The sequence below is a fragment of the Giraffa tippelskirchi genome, chromosome 10 (genome assembly GCF_054371585.1).
Source record: "Giraffa tippelskirchi isolate mGirTip1 chromosome 10, T2T-mGirTip1v1.2.pri, whole genome shotgun sequence".
Classification (NCBI taxonomy): Eukaryota; Metazoa; Chordata; class Mammalia; order Artiodactyla; family Giraffidae; genus Giraffa; species Giraffa tippelskirchi.
In genome coordinates, this window is record NC_137284.1 from 58,438,547 (window position 1) to 58,463,241 (window position 24,695).

Sequence of the window (24,695 nt, forward strand, 5' to 3'; positions counted from 1 at the left end):
CCTTGGGAAAGTATATGCTCTATCGTGGGTGCATGTTCAGTTGCTAAGTCATGTCCGACTCTTATGACCCCATGGACTGTGGCCCGCCAGGCTCCTTTGTCCATGGGAGTCTCCAGGCAAGAATACTGGAGTGGGTTGCCATGCCCTCCTCCAGGGGATCTTCCCAACCCAGGGATTGAACCTGGGTCTCCTGCATTGGCAGGCAGATTCTTTACTGCTGAGCCACCACTGGGCTACTGTACTTAATTTTGTCTTAAGGGCAGATGTTAACCAAAAGCAGTCAGATGAACCTGAGTAAAGAAACAAGGCATGTCTGTGGCATAAAATACACAAACATACCACAGCATGAAAGCCACTGTTAAAACCATTGGCATATTAAATTAATTGAGTTAACACATGTTTACCCACAGAAGAAAATAAGACTTCACTAATGTTTGAAACACACATTCATATACAGCCTTCTTTTTACCTTCTCCTTGATAGGGGGGTAACTTCAGCATTCGGTCAAAGCATTTGTGCTGTGCCTGCAACAGTCTCTGTTTTCCTAAAAGGAAGAGAAATGGCTCCGGCTCCAGGGTCGGAGAGTAGGTGGAATCTGAACTGGCAGGAAGAACCGGAAGTGGGCGCTGTATTAGACAGGAAATGGAGTTACTTACGGAGAGTAGAGACAGGGGAATACATGATGAAACAACCAAAAAGTATGAAAACATTTATTTTCCTCCTATAAGCAACAATTATGCATGGTCTCCACGTGGATTATTTTTTCTTTATAATTTGTGTATTTATATTTCATCTATAAATTCTACCTAAAATTTTCATATTTGCATTCATTCCATTCACACTGAAAATGTATAGCACCCACACAGACTCATGCACCTCTACAAGATTTTTTTAATCTTATTATCAATGTAAAGTTTAGAAATAAAGTAAATAACCTGATTTCCAAAAAATATGAATATTAAATCAACTTTGTTTTCTTTGAACTCCTGAGAATCATGAATCATGTTATTCAAAGTAGATATATTAGTGCAATAAATAAGTTTTAATTGGATTCTTTCAAATGATTTGTTTGCACTTAGATTGCACACACTGCCAAAAAATTTACCCCATTTATTCCACAGAACAAACAAAATATGTTCTTTTGAAATATTCTGCTTTGGATAATTGGTTTCAATTATCTCTTCAAACTGGTTTCATCAGCAGATGACCTATACAAGGTAATTCATTTTCACTGCTGAAAATTAATGTAAATCTTAAATATTTCTCCTAGTGCTTCTGAATTTTCAGTGCAGGCTGACATTATTTTGTCAGTCTGTTAGTTTTCATTACCATCATAAGTCCTATTAATCAAAGTTGTGTGTCTGTGTATATGAAAAGATGGATGTCTGACAAATTGTCTTAAGTTGTGTTTGACAGATTTCAATTTCTTTTGTGGCTCTGATGTTTTTGATTGTGCTTGAATTGGATATTTTTTTATATCCATGTTCTGCATAGAGAATTTTTTTGGAGAAGACTTGCAAGTATAAACCTGCACTGACTTCTATTTTTCTGAAGTTAGAAATACTCCTGGCTTTCTATCACACCTGCTGAAACACTTTGAATTGGCCTTATTCTGTTTAAATTCTTCTAAGATGGAAGTTTCCCCAGTGTACTGATGGCAGAGATAGCATTATATACCTTTCTCCATTCTCCACAGTTGCTAAAATAAATATCCTTATGAAGTTGACCCATATACCCCAGGATATTCATGGTAGAGCCTCACTGTTTCCCAGCGTATCTCACTGTGTAGACAGTGCATCCTGTCCCGTGAGACAGTCTATCACTAAAGGCTAAACAATAAAAATTCATAGTGGAGAGAGAGCATGGAGCAAGAATAGATAGGAATGACTAGAGATCCAAGGTAGAATTGGGCTTTGAATGTATATACTGTCTGCATAGGCAGAGAGGAGAGGGAAGGCTTTCTGGATGGAAGGTAAGGCACGCAGGTAAACCCAGAGGAAGGAAAAGGCATGTGTGAAACTATACGGAAACCACATTGGAGGGGAGCATATTTGAGGGTAAGAAATGAAATCAAGGAAAATCAGATAATACAGAGCCCTGTGAAAACAAATACAAAACTTTCGGGACATGAAAGGCTCAAAATATTTTAGCCAATATTTTAAAAGCATGATAAAGTAAAGATGTCTTGCAGTTTTTTGACCAGTGAAGGTTGTGAAAGGAGAGTTGGGCATCAGATTAGAGCTGGGAAGGCCAGTCAGGCAGCTCAAGGCATGGACTACATCACCTTAAGATGGAACAAGAAACAGCAACTCAGCACTTTTTCAAATAATAAAAGCACTGAAGTATACCTGATGATAAGGAATAGAGAATAATGAGTCAAATGGCCCAGATATTTTAGCCAATACAGCTAGAAAAAAAAAGGTAGTGTCCTGAGAAAGAAAAGACATTAAGAAAGGAAAACCTTCCTTGGGGGAGAAGATAAGTTCTCTTTTGTACTGGACATGGAGGTATCAGCAAGTCATCTGAGTAGAAATCACTTGCAAACAGAAGAGGATGAATATTTATTATTGTTGTAACATTTTAGTTACAACTCTATATGAATACTTATTGCAAATATAGTTGACACCACTCTAAGTCTTAGGATTATTTCTAATTTTAATGCCTCTAGAATTCGTGACAAAGGGAATGAACAAACCGACAATGATGATTAAAGGTGTACATGTTCTTTATCAATGTGGCTGAAAACCATTATGTTGTAATAGGACCCCTCTCCCACGGGTTTTAAGATACATTAGCAAACAGTCATTGAACTTGATGGGCCAAGCATTGTGCTAGATGCTGAGGATATGGCGCTGAATAAAACAAGCACAGATCCTGCCCTCATGGAACGTACAGTCAGCAAGAAAGACCAACACTACAAATATTTCCTGACACCAGTAACTGTGAAAGGTCAAGGATTACCAATTGTTAAATGCTCAGATACTCCATTAGGAATTGAGAGATGGTTTGGGAGGAAGAAGAAAATATTTTGAAGTGATTTTGGGTATAAGCATCTTTTTGGATTTTATTAGCCTAAGTTTGTATGAAGGTGTGTGTTTTAATAATTTGACTAAAGAGCATATAATCATGATCTTTAATTGGTCACCGTGCCCTCACCACAGGACACAAATGATTAGTTTAGCTTCTGCATCTCTTTGATTCTTTGGTGGGTCTGTTCTTAGAATTTTAGTTGATATGAAAATCATCATTTGATATATTATTTCTGGGTCACTTACCATCTTCATATCAAATTAGAAGATGTAATATGATGTCATATATAAATTTTTTCTGTCACTTATATTAGATATGTTAGACACTGGGAACTATTTTGCTTAAGCTTGACCAAAGTAACATTCTGAATTCTATTTTTAAACAGACTGAACAGCCCATTAAATGCTCCTAGAGCATTTAATTCATGGAGGCCATTAATTAATTTCAATTAATTCATGGAGGCCACGGGGAGGCAGTGTGTGCAAGAATAGCAAGTGGAAACCCTATACCTGTATTTTCAATGACAACATTATTTGGTTTAATGCAATCTTAAACACCAGTAATTATGGCGACATGACCATCTGAAAAAGTAGCTGTAGTTCATGTAGACGACAGCAGCATCTTATCATTCCTCCAATGTTGAAACAAAACTCCAGTGAACTTCCTGTAACATGGTTCAACGGAGATTGTTTCAACACTGAGGGAATGAGCAATTAGAACTTCCGTCCTCAGAGGAGCCATAATAATCTGAGTCTGCTCCTGGTCTGGTTCATGTTTGAGCACTGACAATGCAGTTTTTCCGGTGGTAGCTGAATGTTTCAGTGATTTTCTTCTGAAAATAACATACAAGTTGAGGCATCTGTTATATATGTATACATGACATATATACATATATAGCCATTACATCTATGTAATTCCAATCATGGAATTACTACTGCTGAAAAATAACATGTAAATTTCATCAGGTTTATTGAACATATTAAACCTGATTTCAGAGATAAAAATTGCTAGTGAGGTGGTACAATTTTCAGCAGTAAAGAGGGCAATATAAACAGTAGTGATTAAACCACCAAAGTAGTGTGAAAACAATATTCCACTTATCATATGTGTTATGTTTATTCTATATGTTTGTGGAATGTAAATATATAATTTTATGCTCACATGAACATAGAAATGAGACATGGAGGACATGTTGTTTTTCTGAATAAAGACTGAAATTCGAAGTTTTGCATTCAAGCCATCTTGCATGATGCTTCCAAAATCAAACAAAAAAACACCTCTTAATTGTCGTCCTATGCAGCAGTTTAGCCGCCGTATATGTGATGTCACTCCTAAAGGTTCCAGTAGATGGCGCCACACATACGACCACCAAGCTGCCACTGACAGCTGTAGTCCGCAGAGGAAACATCACTGTTCTTTTACTTTGAGTGCCAGGCACTGTCCTAGGTTCTGAAGAATCAGCCGTGAGAACAAAACTGGCAAGGCTCCCTGCCCTCGTGGAGCTTACATTCTAGAAGGTTCCATCCACACTAGTCATGGGGTTTAGAAGTAAAGCAATCTGATTTGAATGGCTGTGTGTTTGACCAATTCCTACTTTGATGTAAGGCAATCAGCTTCCTTGTGTGTTACAGGTGGTTTCCAGAAGAACAGAGAGAGAACAAGAAGAGAGCAGGTGTGTGTAGAACTTTAGAAATGGTCTAAAACTACTGACTGTGGGGATCTATGCTACTGGCTTGAAGGACCTTTCTACAGATTGTCACAGACAGACCTGTTCTAATGGGAATATGAATCCAGAATTCACAAGTTGATATGACCAACTTTCCGTGTCGCTGTTCTTAATAATGATAATGTCTATGTTAGGATGATTTGTAGTTTTCAGTTACTTATACTTTTCAAAGTAAAGAATAAAATGGAGATCTGTCAAGTGTTAGCTCTGCTTCTTCCAGATGGGATCAGATGCCTGACTATGTACTTTCTACCTAAGCATTACAAAAAACTCCTGTATATAAGGGGCTTCCCAGGTGTTGCTAGTGGTAAAGAACCCACCTGCCAATGCAGGAGACTAAGAGACTCGGGTTGCATCCCTGAGTCAGGAAGATCCCCTGGAGCAGGAAATGGCAACCCACTCCAGTATTCTTGCCTGGAGAATCTGATGGATAGAGGAGCCTGGTGGCCTACAATCCATGGTGTCATAAATTCAACACAAGTTGGGGAACACAGTTAAGTGAACAACAATGAATGCTTCTCAGAAGAGCCTGCTTTTTCTATGTCTACATTGTTGTTGTTGTGATCATTGTCATCATCCTCACTAGCATCTTTTGAGCACTATGTGCCAAGCACTGTTCTAAGCCTATTGTGTTATTGCACAAGAAGAGAAAGTGAGTGCTTTTGGTAAATGTAGATGAGGCTAAGGGAATGTGGTGACCCAAACTGATAATTTTTAAAGACCATTTGGAAATCAGGTTGGTAGAATTCAGTAAATATATTGGTAGTGGTTTTTCATAATAATATATCTAAGAAGTGACATTTTAGAGTAACTAAAGTCAATGTCCTGAAAAATTTTCCTTTTCTCTGAAGAATATTAATGTGGAACATAATGAGTGTTTTAGAAGAAAACTGATATATCAAAATTTTTATGGACAAATCCTCCAGATCAAATACATAATCCAAATACAAACAGAAGCAAAATTTCTGTTTGTCACAGTGAAGACCTCATAAAGCCATTCAAGTGCCCCGTGCAATCATGCTTGCTAGTAAAAAGATGCCTACAAACCACAAGGCATCTGTCATGCTCATGAAAATATATGAAATTCTTTCAATCTTTGAATTTTAAAATGTACTAGGTAAGAGTTTTTAAAAGGTGACCGTTTTTTAAAAAAACACACCAAAAGTTATGCAGTCTTTGTTAAAAGACTTTGTTTAGTCTTTCCTAAAAAAAAGATGATTGGATAATATTCAAACTATCTTATTATCTAGTAGTTACTTTATCATTTCTTCTATCAATGTCTAGTTACATGATTTGTGAAGCAAAATTCAGAAATATTCACATATAGTTGATCACATAGGATTTCATTTGAGATATGAATAACAATATCAATATGAATAAAATATAAAAATCTCTCTGCATCTATAGAATATGACATAAGGCTTAGACATTTACAGACAAAAGAAAATATTCCAATAGTTTCTACAATATTCTTGTTTAAAATTTATTTCCAATGGCATGAAGATACATGCATTTCCAAGTACTGGATTACTTTTAGCAAATGATATTGTACTTTATCTAAAGATTAAAATAACACAGCTGTCTTACATAATAAAATAAACGATCCTCATTCAGACAGGTACAGAAGGAAGGACTACATTAGCAATTATTCCCATAAACTTTGATGTGTAACATTATAAAATGTAAATCCCCTTAAAATTAAATTGACAGTCATGGAATGTTAGTAATAGTTTTCCCTGAATAATGTAAAGAGGAGATTTGTTAACAAAATATTAAATAAAATTATAGTTTGTCTTCTGGAGAACAATGTCTGCCCTTGTTCAATTATGCTTAACTTTTTGTTTCAGCATTCTTGATTAACATAGCTTAAAATAACTCTGTTTCACTTACATTCAGGAAGATGAAGAGGGTCAAGCACCAGCGTGTAAGTGTGAACTTCATTTTGGGCCTCTGAAAACGGTCTTTTAAGACCTAAAAAATATAAAAGTAACAAAGACATTTAAATTAATGTAGCTCTAATATTGCTTGTGGCCTTTTTCTCCCCTGTCGAACTGATTTGAAGATCGGTGTCCCAAGACACCCTAAATAAAATCCATGTAAAGAAGAACAGTATGCTTGACATATATATACACACTATAATATGTAAAAGAGAGAGTTAGCAGGAAGCTGCTGTATAACACAGGTAGCCCAGTCTGGCGTGCTGTGACGACCTAGAGGGGTGGAATGGGCAGGCGGGCAGGGAGGCTCAAGGGGGAGGGGATATATGTATATAATTATGATTATGACTGATTCACATTGATGTAAGACAGAGACCACCACAACATTGTAAAGCAATTATTCTCCAATAAAAAAAAGATACAAAAAAAGAGAACAGTATTTTTATGAGGCAAATGCAACTGCATGTTTCAGTGCTCCTCCTCTCAGCTTGGAGAGATTGTTGACTGGTTGTTGTCTAAAGTCCTCCCATTAAGAAATTCTTGAGCCCCTTTTACATGTCAGGACCACCATAAAAGATTCTGAGAAATCAAGAGCAATCAACGTGGACTTCAATTACACATGGCATCAAAAGGACTGCTCAAAACTTCACTGGAAACATCCACAAAAAAGTCACTTCCATGGGAATGAATGAATAAAATGTGTGCTTTGTAAAGGACTAATAGCCATGCCTTCTGGGTAATCAAAAGCCAACTTTTATTTAAATAGTGTATTTAGAGCCTTGAGTATTTTTCTTTCCTACAAATTCTTCAAGTTACTATTAAGAAAAAATTTCTTCCACAATAAGACTTGTGTTTGTCAGCTAACAGCTCGCCAGTCCTACTCAAGAGCACAATAGTCAGAAATAGGCTGCTTTGTCACAAATAAACAGTTTTTCATTTCCCTGCAGATACTTTTATACATGGAAAAATAAAGGGATAAAAAAATTTTAAACACAAACATTTCCTTTCTTCAGTGGGATTTGTGTGAAAACTGTTTCAAATAGGGGTGAGTGGTTATAATTGCATCTAATGCTGTATTGATTGTACCACTCTCAGATTTTACATATTCTGGTTTCACTTGTATCCACACTGTGTGCCTGTTGGGCTGTACCCTGTAGGCCTGTAAGACTCCAGACTGAACAAAGGGCCTGGAGATGATGGTAGAAACATCAACTGTTTATTGGAGAGGGGATCTTAAGCCAAAAGTCCTGGAACAAATCCCACCATTGTCAGCAAAGGCAGGCAGGACATGGCAGCAATCTTTGCTACTTGGGGGAGAAGGAGGCTACCACTTATGGGGGGAATTTGCATCAGGTTGGCTCAGTTACCAGGGAAATGAGAAGCTGGGGCAGGGAGCAAGCACGTGGGCAGTTACTAATTAGGCCTATAATTAAGAGGACTGGATAGTCACTTAAGAGAAACAAAGCCTGGTCCAGCAGGGATGTACAGAGAGCAAGAGAGCAGCCATCTTGAGTGGCCTGACCATACACTCCATCCCTACATATCCTGTAGGATCCTTACAATCTTGGTCTGCCCCTTTTCTGTGATATCGCTGGGCTCAGGCATATAGAGGCATGCTGCAACCAAACACCACACATGCAATACAGGTAACAGCAGCCAAGAGGTGGGCAAACTTTGGAGCCAGCGGCTTTTCAGGTCAACTTTCATCTGGAAGTCCAGATGAGGATAACAGTGTCACTCAGTCATGTCCGACTCTTTGCAACCCATGAACTATAGCCCACTGGAGGGACCCAGTAATCAAAGTCATTTCACAGTGAGGTCACTACTGTCACCCAGTCCATGAACAGACTCCATCCACTTAGACTAAGGAGAGAATGTAAGATGTTCAGCAGGCCCAATACAAGAGAGATATGACCATTAAGCAAAATACAAGCAGTAAGAGCATTCTGAGATAATACCACCCCTGTTGAGGTTTTTGTCTTGGTCTCTAGTACGATCCCACCTGTCCAGCCCTAGTTCCCAGAGCCGGCGCCGAATACTGGAGAGACAGTATAATGGAGCAAGGGTTAATATGATGGTGCCCTAATTAATTCCTTTAGTAGTTTCAGGTGCGGCTGAGTAGAAAACTGGTGAAGCCTTTAAATCCCTTTCTAATATTATTCCCCATGAGGAAGCAAACCCAAACCACCGGGGCCATACCTGCCAGCCCAGGGGTGATTTATAATGTGTTCTTCTGGGGGTAGATCCTGCGGCAAGAGCAAAAGCAAGCTATTCTCCTGACCAACCATTGGCAGCAGTCCTCAGGTGGTCAATAGTTGAACTTGGATGGTGTTGACCAGTTGCCTCTGGGTTAACATGGCGTAAACACTGGAGTGGTTGCTCCTGGGACGTGTTCACATGTAGAGAGAGAGTTTTCCCATCTCAATTGTTATTACGTAGTCCCTTTATCCTTTCAATTAGCCTATAGGGCAGGTGGAAATGCTAGTGTGTAGCATCTGTATTGGCCCCTTCCTGAGCTTGGTGGCCATTTTGCATTGCTCTACAGCTCCAGTAGGCCTTTGTAACACCTTGCACCTGTTGTGGGGCTTTCCTAATAGCTCCGTCAGTAAAGAATCTGGCTGCAATGCAGGAGATCCCAGTTCAATTCCTGGGTGGGGAAGATCCGCTGGAAAAGCGATAGGCTACCCACTCCAATATTCTTGGGCTTCCCTTGTGGGTCAGCTGGTAAAGAATCCACCTGCAATGAGGGAGACCTGGGTTCGATTCCTGGGTTGGGAAGATCCTGAAGAAGGGAAAGGCTACCCACTCCAGTATTCTGGCCTGGAGAAATCCAAGGACTGTATAGTCCATTGGGTTGCACCTGTTGTAACATGTTGTAGACTACACATAGCTATTGTCCCATGGTGCAGTATCGTTGCTCTGCCCACTTGCATGGCTGGGACCAGAAGCCCAAGGGTATTTTGCAGTTGCCACAGGCCCCAAACCCTTCTGGTTAACTGGCCACCTCCAACTCATGAGCTTGCCCCTGAGTTAACACTCCTAAAGCCTGTGTCTGTAGCTGTTTAGGGCTGGTGGTTGGGGGTACGCTTGTCTTATCTGACCAGCTAACATCCAAGTATTTGATAGATAATCCATGTCCTTACACTTTGTCTGTATTCTTTAGCCATCCCCACACAGTCAGAAGAGCCAGGAGCATGGGACAGCTACCTTTAAACTTGTAAGAGGCTCTGAGGTTAGCAGATCATCAGTTTAATGAAAGAGAAAGACATCTCTCATCTCTCATGGTGGTCAGCTCCGCAGGGCCATACACATTGGTGGACTGCCTCCTCAGATCGCTTCCTCAACTTTTCACACCTCATCCTTATTTTCTGACATCTTGGGGCTCACAGGAGTTTTTTTGGCCTCTTGTCTGCCTCACCTGTGATTGCTGTTGTCCGTTGAGTCACTCAGTCGTGTCTGACTCTTTGTGACTCCATGGACTGGACTGTAGCACGCCAGGATTCCCTGAGCCTCAGTATTTCCCAGAGTTTGCTCACACTCATGTCCATTGACTTGATGATGCCATCTGACCATCTCATCCTCTGTCGTCCCCTTCTCCTCCTGCCTTCAATCTTTCCCAGCATCAGGGCCTTTTCTAATGAGCTGGCTCTTCACATCAGGTGGCCAAAGTATTGGAGCTTCAGCATCAGTCCTTCTTCCAATGAATATTGAGGGTTGATTTCCTTTAGGATTGACAGAGGGCTGCACTTTGTAGGTCTGCAAGCCTTGTAGTTGCCCAGCCTTGGGACCCATGAGCCACAGGAGATGGCAACAGAAACTCGGGTGTTTACTGGATGTGGGCTCTGGAGAGACACCTCCTGCCAGTAGCTGGCAGGCAGGCAGGATGGGGCAGCAATCTCCATTACTAGGTGGGGCAGCAGGGCAGGGAGTGAGCCACCACTTAAAGGGGAACTGATGTCATGCTGCTTTGGTTACCATGTTGGTTTGGTTACCAGGAATACTAGCAGCTGGGGCAGAGAGCAATCATGTGGATAGTTACTAGTTAAGTCCTATCATTAAGGGGATTGGATATGCATGTGAGAGAAGCAGGCTTTGGTCAAGCAGGGGATGTACAGAAAGCAAGAAAATAATCATCCTGAGTAGCCTGACCATACAATGTTCAATATACCTGCCCCCCTCAACCCCCGCTAAAGTAAATTGTATTCAATTTACATATTAGTATGCCAGGAAATTCAGGATGTAAATTGTAATTTTCAAGTGTCATACACGGATCATTACACATTGTTTTTTATTTACTTCAAGCCCACTAGTAAGTTAAAAGCGTACATATATGTATCAGGGCGTCCCTGGTGGCTCAGTAGTGAAGAATTCACCTGAATATGAAAGTCCTATGATTTCACCCCCGAGAGAAGCAGGATGTATGTATTTAAGTCAAATTTTAGAATATTTAGGTAGAATTCAATGTCATACAAACATTAAACCAGTCTATAAATACCCACAGGAATTTAAAACTGTAGGTTTATGACTTTAGTCTTCCTATACATGTCATTGTATCCTTCTACACACCATTGAAAAACTTCTCTTTAAGAACAAAATATGTCTGATTAGATTAGATGATGGAATTGGAAGGGATTCTAGAATTCAAATTTTCTGAATTTTTAACTGAAAACCTACTGAAATGATTTCCCTTAAATTGATTAGAAAGTCAGTGAAAGAGCTCTGGTGAGCCTAAGTCATGGATCCCCAAACTAGTATACACTCTAACTTACTCTCTTGTCCCACATCAAAATTTTCCCTAGTTGGGTTCAATCTTCTGCCAGTGAAACCTCTAAGGCTGGGTCTAGTTGGAATAGATGTAACCCACAACTATAGTTCATTCTCTTGCTCAGTTCAATTTCTCTTAATTACCTTTAGGAATTCTGTTTGACTCTGATCTCAAGGATATCTTAAGGTAGAAGGTGCTTAGCCCCAGAACAAATGGGTTAAATAGAGAAATGACCTGTGGTTTTATTCAAAATATTTAACAATTGTTGCTACTTAAACATCCATCAATCACAACAATTGCTGGCTGTTAACCACAGGTGCTGTTATACTAAAGCTCAGCAGCTGTAAACCAGCCCAGGCTTCTCTACTTTCCTTTCTTCCATAACTCTGCTAGTCATTGTGTAGGTACCTCCACATTTGTGGTTGCAGAAGTGGAGTTGGGGTGGAAAAAGGTAGACAGCACTACATTTTTTTTAATAAAAAAATTTAAAAAACGTTAATTTCTGATTCTAGTAATTAAAAATATTTTCTTTTATTTTTTAATTCAAAAATTATACAATTTTAAAGGTTACTTTCCATTTACAGTTATTACAAAATATTGGCTATATTCTTCATGTTGTATGATACAAGAAAGCACTTCTTGTATTTATAAATTCACTCATTAAATATTACTGAGTCAGTTGCATTTCTTGCTCTTATGAGCCATTACACACTACAGAGAATGTCTGAGTGGCACCTACCCTTATGTACCCACATTTCTGAGATTCCACACAAAGATAATTCAACCTTACAAAGGAAAAGCTTGCCCTTGTATTTTCAATTCCAGTAGCATATATTTACTAATACTGAAAAGTGCCATCAAATGTAATTTAATCATTACAAAGCTTCCCTTTTCCTATTAAATTATTTAAGGAGCCATTTCCCTGAAATTTGAGCACCTTGGAAATGATCCTTTTTGCATGGCTGTGTGAGCAGTTCAAAAGGTTCTATAAAGTTAGCTCTATTCCCGGGGGGGGGGGGGGGGGCGGAACACAGAGATTAAGCAGGATTAATGATATCAGGGATGGTCAGCCTAGTTGGATGGCTAAATGTAAGCCATGATGATGTAAATAGTTTCCATCATAGCATTTGTTTCCCACCATGACCCTAATATGATCTAAAGGACATTTATCTTAATTGATGGTGTCCAAGTCAATTTCAGTGCAGCAACCTAATATTTCAGGTGAAGAGAACATTTTGCTGCCTGCTCTACTACAGAAAGCTTGATATTTGTGAAGAACTTGCTCATGACTCACTTTGCCAGTTTGCTTTAAAAAAAAATTCAGTATATAAAGAAGTTATGGTACATAAATAAGACTTATCCAATCATTTAACTAATTTAATTAAGAACACCAAGGAAGCAATCTTAATGAATGTTATTTGGTTTGGGGATGCAGGTTCTGGGTTTTATTCAGTCTTGCTAATATGAATGTTCCCTGTGGTGTAGCTTTGGAGCACAGAAGAAGAAAGCTGTAGGAGGAAAAGGAAAAGTTATACTCATCTCACCTTAACTGTTTGGTTCTGCTTTCAATCTGTCTTCCAGTAACTGGAAGTATAATTTTAAAAATGTTTCACAATAATTCCCCAAAGGAATACTCCATAAATTGAAAGAAGGCACTTAGATCAAAGAGAGTGCCATTTCAGCAAGGACCATTCTGTATAATTAAAGCTCTGTTCATGTCACAATAGCAAGTTGCAATTTAAAAAAAGAGTTAGTACTAAATTAGCAATACATTTAAGACATAATGTCTGATGATCTTTCTAACTACATCCCTTAAGAGTGCCCTGATGGTGATTAGGTATTAAAAATATATTTCATAAATGTAATTACCAAACTATAAAGGGAAACAAATCTCATTGGCCGATGAAAACACCAGTCATAATAAACTGATAAAAACAACTGAAAAAACACAAACAAAGGCAGAACATGTTCAGAGATATTACAGAAAATGGCCCAAATTTTCCATTTTGCTGATCACCATTTTGCTTTTTTTGGAAATTCCCACTAGCAGGGGAAGAACACAACAAATTCTTACAATTTCAGCATTGCAATTCCTAGTACACACTATCATTGTAACCTCTGAATAGAAGGGTGTGTGACTGCGTGTGCTAGTCCCTCAGTCGTGTACAACTCTTGTGACCCCATGGACTGTAGCCCATCAGGCTCCTCTGTTCATGGAATTCTCCAGGCAAGAATTCTGGAGTGGGTTGCTATTCTCTTCTCCAGGGGAATCTTCTCAAACCAGGGATTGAACACAAATCTCCTGCATTGTAGGCAGATTCTTTACTGTCTGAGCTACCAGTGCCACACAACAAATATTCTGTTTAATAATACTGCTTAAAGGGGAAGATTCTTTCTTTGGAGAATTTCTTAGAAAGAAGTCATTGAGGACATCCATTCCTGGATATCTCCAGAATGTTTCCAAAGAAATAGATATTACATCAAGGGATATTAGGTATTTTAATAGATCGTCTCTTTTCCTTGTGGACATTGTCTGCACAATTTCTTGTGAAAGAGCGCTGAGAACAAGCTGCTTTGAGCTACCATCAATAATAGAGCGCTGTGTCATTAAAATGCTTCACTAGGGTGATTTTGCCCAGATAATAAGTATATCCACGGTGAGTACTGAAATGATCATAAAAACAGAGAAAGAAAAAGCATAAAACAAAACTGAATCATAAACTATGACAAAACAAGGGCTTCCCTGGTGGCTTGGTGGTAAGAATCTGCCCACCTAAAAGGAGACGGGGGTTTGATCCCTGGGTTGGGAAGACCCCCTGGAGAAGGAAATGGCAACATACCTCAATATTCTTGCCTGGAAAATTCTATGGACAGAGGAACCTGGTGGGTTATAGTCCATGGGGTTGCAAAGAGTTAGACATAACTTAGCAACTCAACAACCAAAGACGGAGCAAACATAGTAAAATTTTCAATGGAAATAAGTTAAATGGCCAGAGGTCACGAATGAACTGCTAACAGTTATTACAGATGTGTTACCTGTGTGGGAACCAAATAATGATGAAATATATACCATTATGGGGCAGACCATAGATTTTGGTCCCAACTGAAGATTTCTGTATTAAATATTTGTTTGATCACTTAGGACTGTGTAAGATCTGGAGGGTCTCTGCTTTCTAGCTTACTTTTCTAAGCAAGAACTTCTCCTCCTGAAAGTGACTAATAATCAGAAGGGAATAAAGTCCCAAAGAGCCAAATTAGGATTAGTTTAGTGAAAATGAAGTGTGAGCAGCCTTAATGTAATTATAAGGCAGCAGAGCACTCCCTGTTGAACAGGTACCCTCCAATGACAGTGAGGAGGGGGGTAAAAAGGGGACCCATTAAGGGGTTATGTCAGTTAACACCCAACTGAGAAAACTTTAGTGTAACAGCAGCATTTCAAAAGGGTGACCAGCTGGGAGGGTAATGGAAAAAAAAGCAGGGAGAGTAGTGAGCCAGGATTGAAAGGAGGTAGAAGGAATGGTCAGGTAAGGCAGGCCAATTGTGCCTGCCCCAAATGTTGGGGTTCGTGAGACAGCCTGGAAGTTAAATCAGGCCCCAAGGAGAGACAGAATTAATGAGAAAGAAAGCAGAAGAAACCACACCTATATCACTGTGTGTGCAGGACTGGAATTAGGCTGATAAAATTTGCATTCCCTTGTGCAATTGTCCACATGGACAAGATGAAGATGGCTACGTCTCCATTTTTATCTGTAAGAATCAATGGTCTAAATTTCACAAAATCTTGAATCTCTGATTAACTTAAGGATCAAATCTACAATATGTCATTGGATACCCTCAAAGAATCTTACGGAAGCATAGATACTAAGTACAATGAAAACGTCTATTGCCATTTGGGAAATGTATAAATCTTTTAACGTTGCCTTTGTAGTGTTATAATATCAAGAAAAATTTTATACATGTATTTATTTCTTTAGGAATGTATTTTAGAATTCAAGTTAGTTTTAAAGGGCTCTTCAGTTGGGGTTTAACTTAAGGTTATTCAATTAATAATACTTGAATAGAGGACTCTGGTCCAGCTGCACCTTTAATTCAATGACTGTTTTTAAAATTCTAAAAATATTTAGAAAATAATTCCCAAGTAAATTGATAGAGCTTTGAAAATTAGAAGAATAAGGACTTAGACCATCTGCATGTTTAGTGGTTAGAAAGGATGAATTAATAAGGATGGCCTTCCTTTGGGACCTACACAGCAAATTAGTTTTGCCATTAAATTGAGAGGCTTCAAGAGAGCTTTTCATTTTACCTTTTAGTGCTATCTTTATGCATTCATTTAAGTTATTACATGCAATATGATAGATGGCTCCTAAATATGATAATAACAGTGGGCCCCTGTGTCAGTCGCTAAATTGGTAATTGCAAGTCAAAGCAGTTTAAATTTACTAAATTATGCTGATATGTGCTCAATTATATCAGCAACAGAAAGGGTGACAAAAAATATTTTCCAAAACAAGATGCCAGTGTAATAAGCCTTAAAAATAAAAAGTAAAACTAAGATTTTCCATCATGAAATCAAATTAGTTAAATGATTTAAAATGTCTTAATCACTCTGGTTATTTTGTGTTAATCACAACAGAAAATAATATCCTATTAGGTTTAAACTTTGTCAATGATTCCTGTCTCTTAACAGTCAGATAAATATTCTTTAATATTCTAAAATAATGAGAGGTTTTCTAATATGACTTTATATAGTAAATCTCCATATATATTGTAATTTTTTTTCTGATCTCTTGAGGATCCATATGAGGAGACTAAAATTTCTTCCACTTGCCAATGTGGAAAATAACAGTTATTGTTCATTTTTTCAGGGGTCTTACTACTATCATTCACGTAGCATTAATAATCATGAAGATACGGTATAAACTCAGAATATTAAATGTGGAAGGTATATATATATATATATATATATACACGTATATATATATATATATATATATATGTATATAGTGTGTGTGTGTGTATGTTTGAGCTATGCTGTTAAAGCAAGATTGGCTTTAGGCTTTTCAGGGATGTATTCTTGATGGAGTTGTGTTGTGTTGCTCCTTTGCATGAAAAAGTGATGGACATCGTTTTCAAATTGTACCAGGCTCCCATAAATAAGCTTTGACTTGTTACAGATGGTATTCTCCCAAATATGGCAGCTCCAATATAAATCTCATCTCATGTCATCTTATGATGTGGGGTGGACCCTCCTTCAAGAGGTAGTGTCTATATTCATACCTCTTCAATTTGGGGATACTTTAGTAATTGACTTGACTTACAGAGTGTGGCAGAAATGACTCTTCATGACTTCATAGGCTCAGCTATAAAAGCCTATTTATTGGTTTCTCTTTGGCTCTCTCTTTTTATTGAGACACTTGCCCTTGGAACCCAGCCACAATGTTGTAAAAAAGCTCAGGTTATAATATGTAGAAGGGCCAAGGTTGGGTGTTCTGACTGATAGCCCAAGCGTCAACTGCTATGGACGTGATGATAGAGCCTTTACATGATTCTAGTACCTCACCTATAAGACTTCAGGCTGAAGCCCCAGACATCAAGGTACAAAGTCAAATTGTTCCCCCTGTGTCCTGTCTAAATTTCTGACTTAGAAACAGCCAGAGATAATAAATGCTGATTATTGTGTTAAGTTATTGAATATTGGGGTAATACTTTAGGCAACAATAGGTAACTGTAATAAATACAGCTTAAGGGCTCAGGAAAAGATTAAGAAAGGGTATTTGGGCCAAGTTTCAGTTCTACCACTAAGTAGATGTGTTAGTCTAATGTAACTAATCATAAGTAAAAGATGCAACCCTCCAGGTATCAGTTTTTTCATCTCTAGTTGGAAAAATTGGACTAGGTCCCTTCCAGCCCTATGATTCATTATTTTCTGATGGACCATTCTACATAAGAGTATATCATAAGGTATATCCAATAGATATTTGTTGAATGAATGAACAAAATTTTAAAAATAAAATAATGACCATTAACTAAATATTTTGGGAGCTTTAGTTCTAACAGAGTGAATGGGATGAAGTAATGTATTTACCCCAAATACCTTAAATTATTTCCAACAATATTGGTTTTCAGACAGGAAATGATGAAGTCTTATCTTGCACATGACTGAAAATGTAATTTGGGGAGTCATTCTCTCAAGAGTTGCTGGCAACTCTTAGACTCAAGTTATTTGAAATATGATATTGTTATCTGAGAAAGAGAAGACCCTAACAGGGTATTTAAGAACTAACAGGCTTCCTAACCTTATATAATATAAATAAACATATGCCTTAGGTTTTTTTGGATCCTTTAGTACATCTGACAAAAGCAAAACAAAATGAAAAAACTTTCAAGATAACTCAGCAAAAAATTCCAATTTAGAATCAATCTAAAACTTTTGAGTTCAACTGCTTTCAAAGCAGAAACTAGTTTTATTTTCTTTCTAAAGACTTTGTCCAAAGCAACATTTGGAATACTTACATTTGGAAATTAACTTTCTGGCAAATACAGAAGTCTCCAGTTTATTTTCTCAATGGAAATCAGTCTTATTTATTCTGGGTCTTATTTATTCTGGGGACAATGTTGCATTTATAGACTATGTCCTGATTAAGGACTCAGCATCAAGTAAATTATATATATATGACATCAATATATCACAAAAGGATAAACACAGCTTTGAAAAATATCTCTGGTAAAATTAGTAATAATTTAATTAGTAATCCTAATTCCAAAATGTGGATATTTATAGGCTGTATAGAAAAAAATAATTTCCCTACATCGTAAGTGTGACCTAAAGCTTCCCTACAATCATGTTAGTTAGGCATTATTTTTATATACTTTTACTAATCTTTTACTTTTACTAATCTATAGAAGGGATTTTCGGAGATGATTTGAAATGACCTATGTCCTTAAAAAACTTTTTTCTAAAGGCTTTTGAGACTTTTTTCCTCCCTATAAATTAATTTCCCTGTCATGAGCAAAGGCATTCATTTATATTATTTCACTGTGGAAATCATATTGTCAAGTGGAACTCAGAGTAGTGAGTACTCTATAATTACTTACATTGATAACATAAAAATGTATCATCCCCTAAAACTGTATTTTGAAGTCACAGTAGGTCAGCATTTCTCTGCCCCATGTTTTCTTGGTTCAGAGGAACATGAAGAGCTAAAGATCTGTACAATAGCCATGGGGGGGCGGGCAGGCCCAGTCAATATTAAGGGGGTTCATGTTTCACTGTCAGAAATCTTCCAGGTCTCTCTGAAACAGCTCTATGAAGACTCCACCTCTCCTAGCAGACAGACAGGCAGCCATCAGGGGCCTTTTGTCAAGTCTTGAGAAAACCTAGGAATAACACTGTGGTTTGCATGTGTTGCATCAACTCCTTTATCTCTAAGCCCAGACCAGGAGAACAGCGGAGCCTCTATAAAGTGCTGACTGGGAGAATGGCAGGACTTTGTTTGGAGAATGGGTTGGTGAAGAGCAGTCCTAGGGGCAGGGGCGATCAGGGAGCTGGGCCTGGGGAACAGGGGAAGATTTCATGAAGATGACCTTAAGCGGAGAACAGAAAGGTAAGTGTTAAAATATACAAGGTGAAAAAATATATATTGCTCAGGGACATGAAACATGTAATTAAGTAAATCATGGTGATAATAATTAGAAATTTTAGGATAATAAATAATATTTGCCTCTCAGTAGGAAGGACATGGAATGAGATTGGGGAAGAATTCATACAGCTGCTGCTGCTGCTGCTAAGTCGCGTCAGTTGTGTCCGACTCTGTGCGACCCCATAGACGGCAGCGCACCAGGCTCCCCCGTCCCTGGGATTCTTCAGGCAAGAACACTGGAGTGGGTTGCCATTTCCTTCTCCAGTGCATGAAAGTGAAAAGTGAAAGTGAAGTTGCTCAGTTGGAAGAATTCATAGGGTACTGCTAATGACTGTCTTAAACAAAATTGTTGGATACCTGGTATGGCCGGGTATCACATGATTTACTTTTACAGTAACCCTATGTGGTATGTGGCATCTTCATTTTATTGAGGCAGAAACTGCACCCAGAGAGATTAAGAGAGTTACACAAAGTCTTCCACTGAGTAAGAGGTAGAGTCCAAATTCAAACCTAAGTTTTTCTGAATCTATGGTCTACGTTTTCATTTTCCCCATGTTCATGATGATTTCTTCACTTTAGAAAAGCATGTCTGTTGTTTGATGGTACCATAACTGGTAATTAAATTAATTCAGAGTCTTAAAGACATACATAGGACCTTCATAAAATTTACATGGAACTGACAACCATTTGGTGAGTATAAACATGGGGGGACTGTCTTGCTTAATTAAATCCAGCTAGAGATCCTAAAATATTTATGGTAATTATATTTTTGATAGTGTGAATTACTATGACTTATATAGATGATCTGAGCAGTCTAATTGAAAGGCAACTCTTGTTCAAATGTGGATGCGGCTCTTCAGGAGGCCTTGAAGAGCTCCACACAGTTTGACGACATCAGTTCTATACATACACAAGAGGACAATATGACTCCACAGAACACTTCTGGTTCTGAATAGCACTTGTATCATTTTTTTCCCTCCATACATGGCAACTCTGACATCATTTATGATAACCACTTTCCTTCCATTGTATGATTACTGTACACAGGAAGTGGCACCTAAATATTAGAAGGCAGTAGAGACTGCTATGAGAAAAAACAGAACATTTAAGGCAAACCAAAAGCCCCATGAAGGCCAAGAGGGACCATTAACACTCTCCCAATATTGATATATGTCCATTCTCAAATCTGGATACAGAGCTACTGCTCTTCCACAATGCTCTGTGTTCCCTGAAAAGTCCAGAGATGTAGTCTTTACCTGCACATGAATCCTGACTCTCACTGGGCTTTCCAGGTGGCGCTAGTGGTAAAGAATCCCTGCCAGCCAATGTAGGAGACATAAGAGACACAGGCTTGATCCCTGGTTTGGGAAGATCCCCTGGAGGAGGGAATGGCTACTCACTCCAGTATTCTTGTCTGGTTCCACGGACCTAGGAACCTGGCAGGCTACAGTCCGTGGGATCAGAAAGAGTCAGACACGACTGAAGCAACTTACTGTAAGTGCATGCTCCTCTTACTATGTTTCTAGGATGTTCCTAAAGTAAAACTGGCTTTAAAGGAAACTGGGATACAAATAATCTCAAAGGACAATTAGAAGTCTCAAATGCTCTGCAAAAAAATATTTTAAAAATTTATTTTCAAAGATCAGGCTAATAATTCATGTTAATAAATGTTAAAAAAAAATCTAACAACATCTGTTGCTCAGAGTAAAACTACATACATGTGTTTTTATTTGCTAGATCACTCTATTAAATGCTGCAACATAGAATCACCGGTTTCTTGCAGAATATCTGGTTTAAAAAGATATTTCTTCTTTTTTATATTTCTTCATATATAATCTTCATTTGATTCTTCTCTTAAATTTTATTTGTAATATTTCTATATATGTTTTAAAAGGTAATCATTTCTAGAATGCTGTTTTTTCAGGAAAGCTTCTTAATATTTCTGCAAATGACCAAGCTACGTTTGAAATCCTGTTATACCATTTATGAGCTGTGTGACCTTGGGAAAGTCGGTCAGTCTTTCTGAGGCTCCATTTTCTCATTTGAAAAACAAGGATGATAATGCTTGTCTTGCAGTATTAAAATAAACTTCAAGGAAGTTGGGTCCATAAAACACTTTAAGTATTCACCATATAGACACTTATTTTTATTGTAGCCTGGGCAAGCTCCATTTCTCTTTGAGAATAAACTGTAATTTAACAGTGAAGCCTCTAGAAAGTCCAAAAAGTCAGGGATAGGGCCCAGATACAGTCAGAGAAGTGGAAAGTCCTTAGAAAGCTTATAGAATTAGGGTATAACTTTTATCTCTGTGTGAAGTAAGATTACTAGGAGAGAGTCACAATTTAAGGGATTGCTGGTAAACTTTTTCCTTTAATAACCTCATTTAAAATTTTACACATTAAAAAAACTTCATCTGTCATTATAATTATAAGGAACAATCTTCAATGAGATCTGAAAATTATTCTGCGCTTAAACTGGCTTTTAAAAACAATCTCAAATAATATATTGGGGCTATCTGGCCAGATTTTTCCAGGTACCACGTGAATAGCCTTATGACTTTAAAAGGTGGCATTCCACTGACACTGTCTGAAGAAAAGATTGTGCAAATGACAATAATAACAGTGGTCATATTAATAGCAAATATTATTAGCATTTACTATGTGTTAGCAATGTTCAAATTGCTTTATATATGTCGTCTCACTGAATTCTCACAGATAGGGTAGGTACTATTGTCACCCTCGTTTTGCAGATGAAAAAAATGAGGCATAGAGAGATTAAGAAGACAAGAAAGAGTAATAGACATGGCATGTCCCAAGAACATCAATATTAAGGCATGTTGCCTTAGACACACTGGATGCAACTGAGCAAACATCTTTCAAATCAAAGAAAAAGATGAAGGGGAGAGTGATCATGAAAACAGTAGAATCACAGCATTCCCATCTCTGTTCTCTTTCTTCTCCCTGGAAAACTTTCTCTGAGTATGTAATCTGTATGCTGAAACATTCTGCGTTTGAGGCAGATGGAGAAAGCATTTCAGGGAGTGCCCTAAGTATTTGTGAAGCAGTATTTATAACTACAGTTGGAAGGAAACTTACAGAGTGTAAATAATTGCTGAAGTTACAAATATTAATGTTCAAGTGATATTATTGATCCATTCTTTTGTCCTGATTTTACCACTCACCATACCCATATCATCTTAGGCTAACCAACTTAGCTCTCGTCTCCTATCTGTAAAATGAAACAGCTTTGTTAGCAGATAAGGTCTAAGGTCTCTTGAAACTTGATGTTTTCTGGTTCTTACAACAGCTCAGAAAACTTCATCCTAATCTTTTATAAGATGTTCTGATTTTTAATATATTTTGAGATCAAGGTCTTTATCAAATTGCACTTGACCTCTACCCAGAAGGTCAGCTTCTTGTCTTAGTCATTGAAATGAAGGGATGAGAGATTTCATTTGCCTTGAAAACAGAGAAAATGATACTGACATCCTATAGATTTAATCTTCTCTTCTCTGTTTGCTGACTGGTTTATTTGTTTCTGCTGTGATGCTGGCCTAATTAAAAAAAATAGTTTCAGTCGTGGCCAAGACAAAGAAGTTCTGTTTTGGGGGCCTTCTGCCCACCTTTTACATAATGAGAATAAACTCTTGGATAACTCATAGTGCAAGGTAAGAGATGGAAATCTTTTTTGTTATTCTGTGTTACAATAATGGAATTTTTCACTTTAAAGTCCCAATGCTTCTGCAGAATAATTAGCACATATGTTTGTGTCAGTCTCAATTTCCTTACATGCCAAGAGTAGATCCCTCATATCAGTAGAGACTAGAAAAGTAGAAGCAGAATTTCTACAAAGAAATTAGCATTCTCAAGAGTGCACTGTTCAAAATCTTTCAATCCTGTGCTATGCTGTTTTTTTGCAATTGATTTCTATACACATGATCTCAATGGTACCTCACAAGAAGCCTTAATGAGTACAGCAAATGTAAGTATATTCATTTTATAGATAAAGAAATGAGGCTTAGATAAGTGGAACTTGACCATGTTTTACCATATGTATACAGGCTAGATATAGGACTAGCAGCCAAAGAAATTTGCCATTATTACCCAAGTTATAAATGCTGAGGAAAGGATTAGAGCTCACATCTTTCCACTGTTTTATTTCTCCCTATAGTGTATATATCTATATCTATTTATATTTATCTAAGCAAAAATTAAGATTATCATAAGTTTTAGGATAACAGGTGAAGTTTCCCATAATGACATATTTCTTTAATAATAAAAAAGGAATAGTTACTAGAAGTCCTTCATAAAGTAAAAACGGCCAAGAAGAAAGGATTTTGGTATATTATTCTTCAATTATTATGCAACTGGAGACTCCATTAGGATACAGAGCTGTAAATTCACAGCCCTGAAAGTGAAAAGGAACTGTGGTTCATAGCATGAGACTAAGTCCAAGGAAGACAGACTTGAATGGGACATTGATATGTTGTTTGCTCATTAGAACCATGAGAGCATGAAATGGCTGGTGTTTGAAGCGAGAATACTATCAATATGAAGGTGCCAAGCGAGTGACAAGATAAGCCACTACTTCACAGTTTTGCGTCTGCTCAGTCTATTAGGGACTTTAGAGGTGATTCCACTGTTAACCTAGGGAGTCAGACTGATGATTTTTTTTTCCTACCACACAACATTTATTGTAGTGCTAGACACAAAGCCAAAACTCTGAAAATGTTTCCAACTCTAGGAAATTTGAAGTATTAGAAAGAGCTTTGAATTACTGTCACAAGACCTGTGTTAGATTTGAGATCTCCTATTGTTATTTGTTAGCCATTTAGTCTTGAGCTAATGACCTGCATCTCTGAGACAAATACTCACCCTAAAAAATTTAGATGGTATTGATAATTATAATACCTCTTCACATAGTCGGGAAGATTAAAAAAATATTATTATAAACCCTGAATGATTAGTACACACAAATGATTACTACTTCTATTTTTGAAAGAGGCCTTTTAAATAAAACATTGTAATAATTCACAATATTAAACACACACACACATTGGACTTCTTTGTGTCTATGAAGGTAACCTGACTCACTGACCCCTCATTTTCTATCTTATAGCTTTCATGAGGATATATTTTCTATCCAAGATAAAGAAATCTTGTTGAGCAAAACATTGACCGAAGGAGAAGTGTAAAAGAGATTAGTTTTAATATATCTATATGGAAAATCCATAAATAAGTCTAACTCCCTGTGAGAGTTTATTGTAGGGTAAAAGGGCAACTAACTTATATTGATGGGAAAAGATGGATTACTTAATAAATGGTGGGTAACAATTGCAAAGCCATTTGGGAGAAATTTTGGTTTCTTCTTCCTTCCCAATATGTCAATAAGTTTCAGATGGATTATTAATGTTAATATTTTAAATTAGAAATTATCAAAAATGTTTCACAACACTCAACTCCTTGAAATGTAACAGAATATAGTAATTTAAAAGTTATTCGTTAAATGAATGTTCGAGAACACTTCATCCACGAGTGAGTCCCTGGATTAATCAGATTTTAAGATATTTCCCTTCTTACTACTTAAAACCTAGAAGA

General features: G+C 37.6%; 1 protein-coding gene across 1 annotated transcript in view; it reads right to left on the minus strand.

Moving 5' to 3' along the window:
* Positions 1-24,695, minus strand: part of CALCR (calcitonin receptor) — a 113,209-nt gene that overhangs the window by 39,313 nt on the left and 49,201 nt on the right. Inside the window, exons 3-4 of the mRNA XM_081531466.1 lie at positions 6,647-6,727; positions 470-626 (exon numbers count right to left, since the gene is read on the minus strand). Coding sequence (XP_081387592.1) covers positions 470-626; positions 6,647-6,727 — 238 coding nt within the window. The remainder of the gene's footprint in view (positions 1-469; positions 627-6,646; positions 6,728-24,695) is intronic.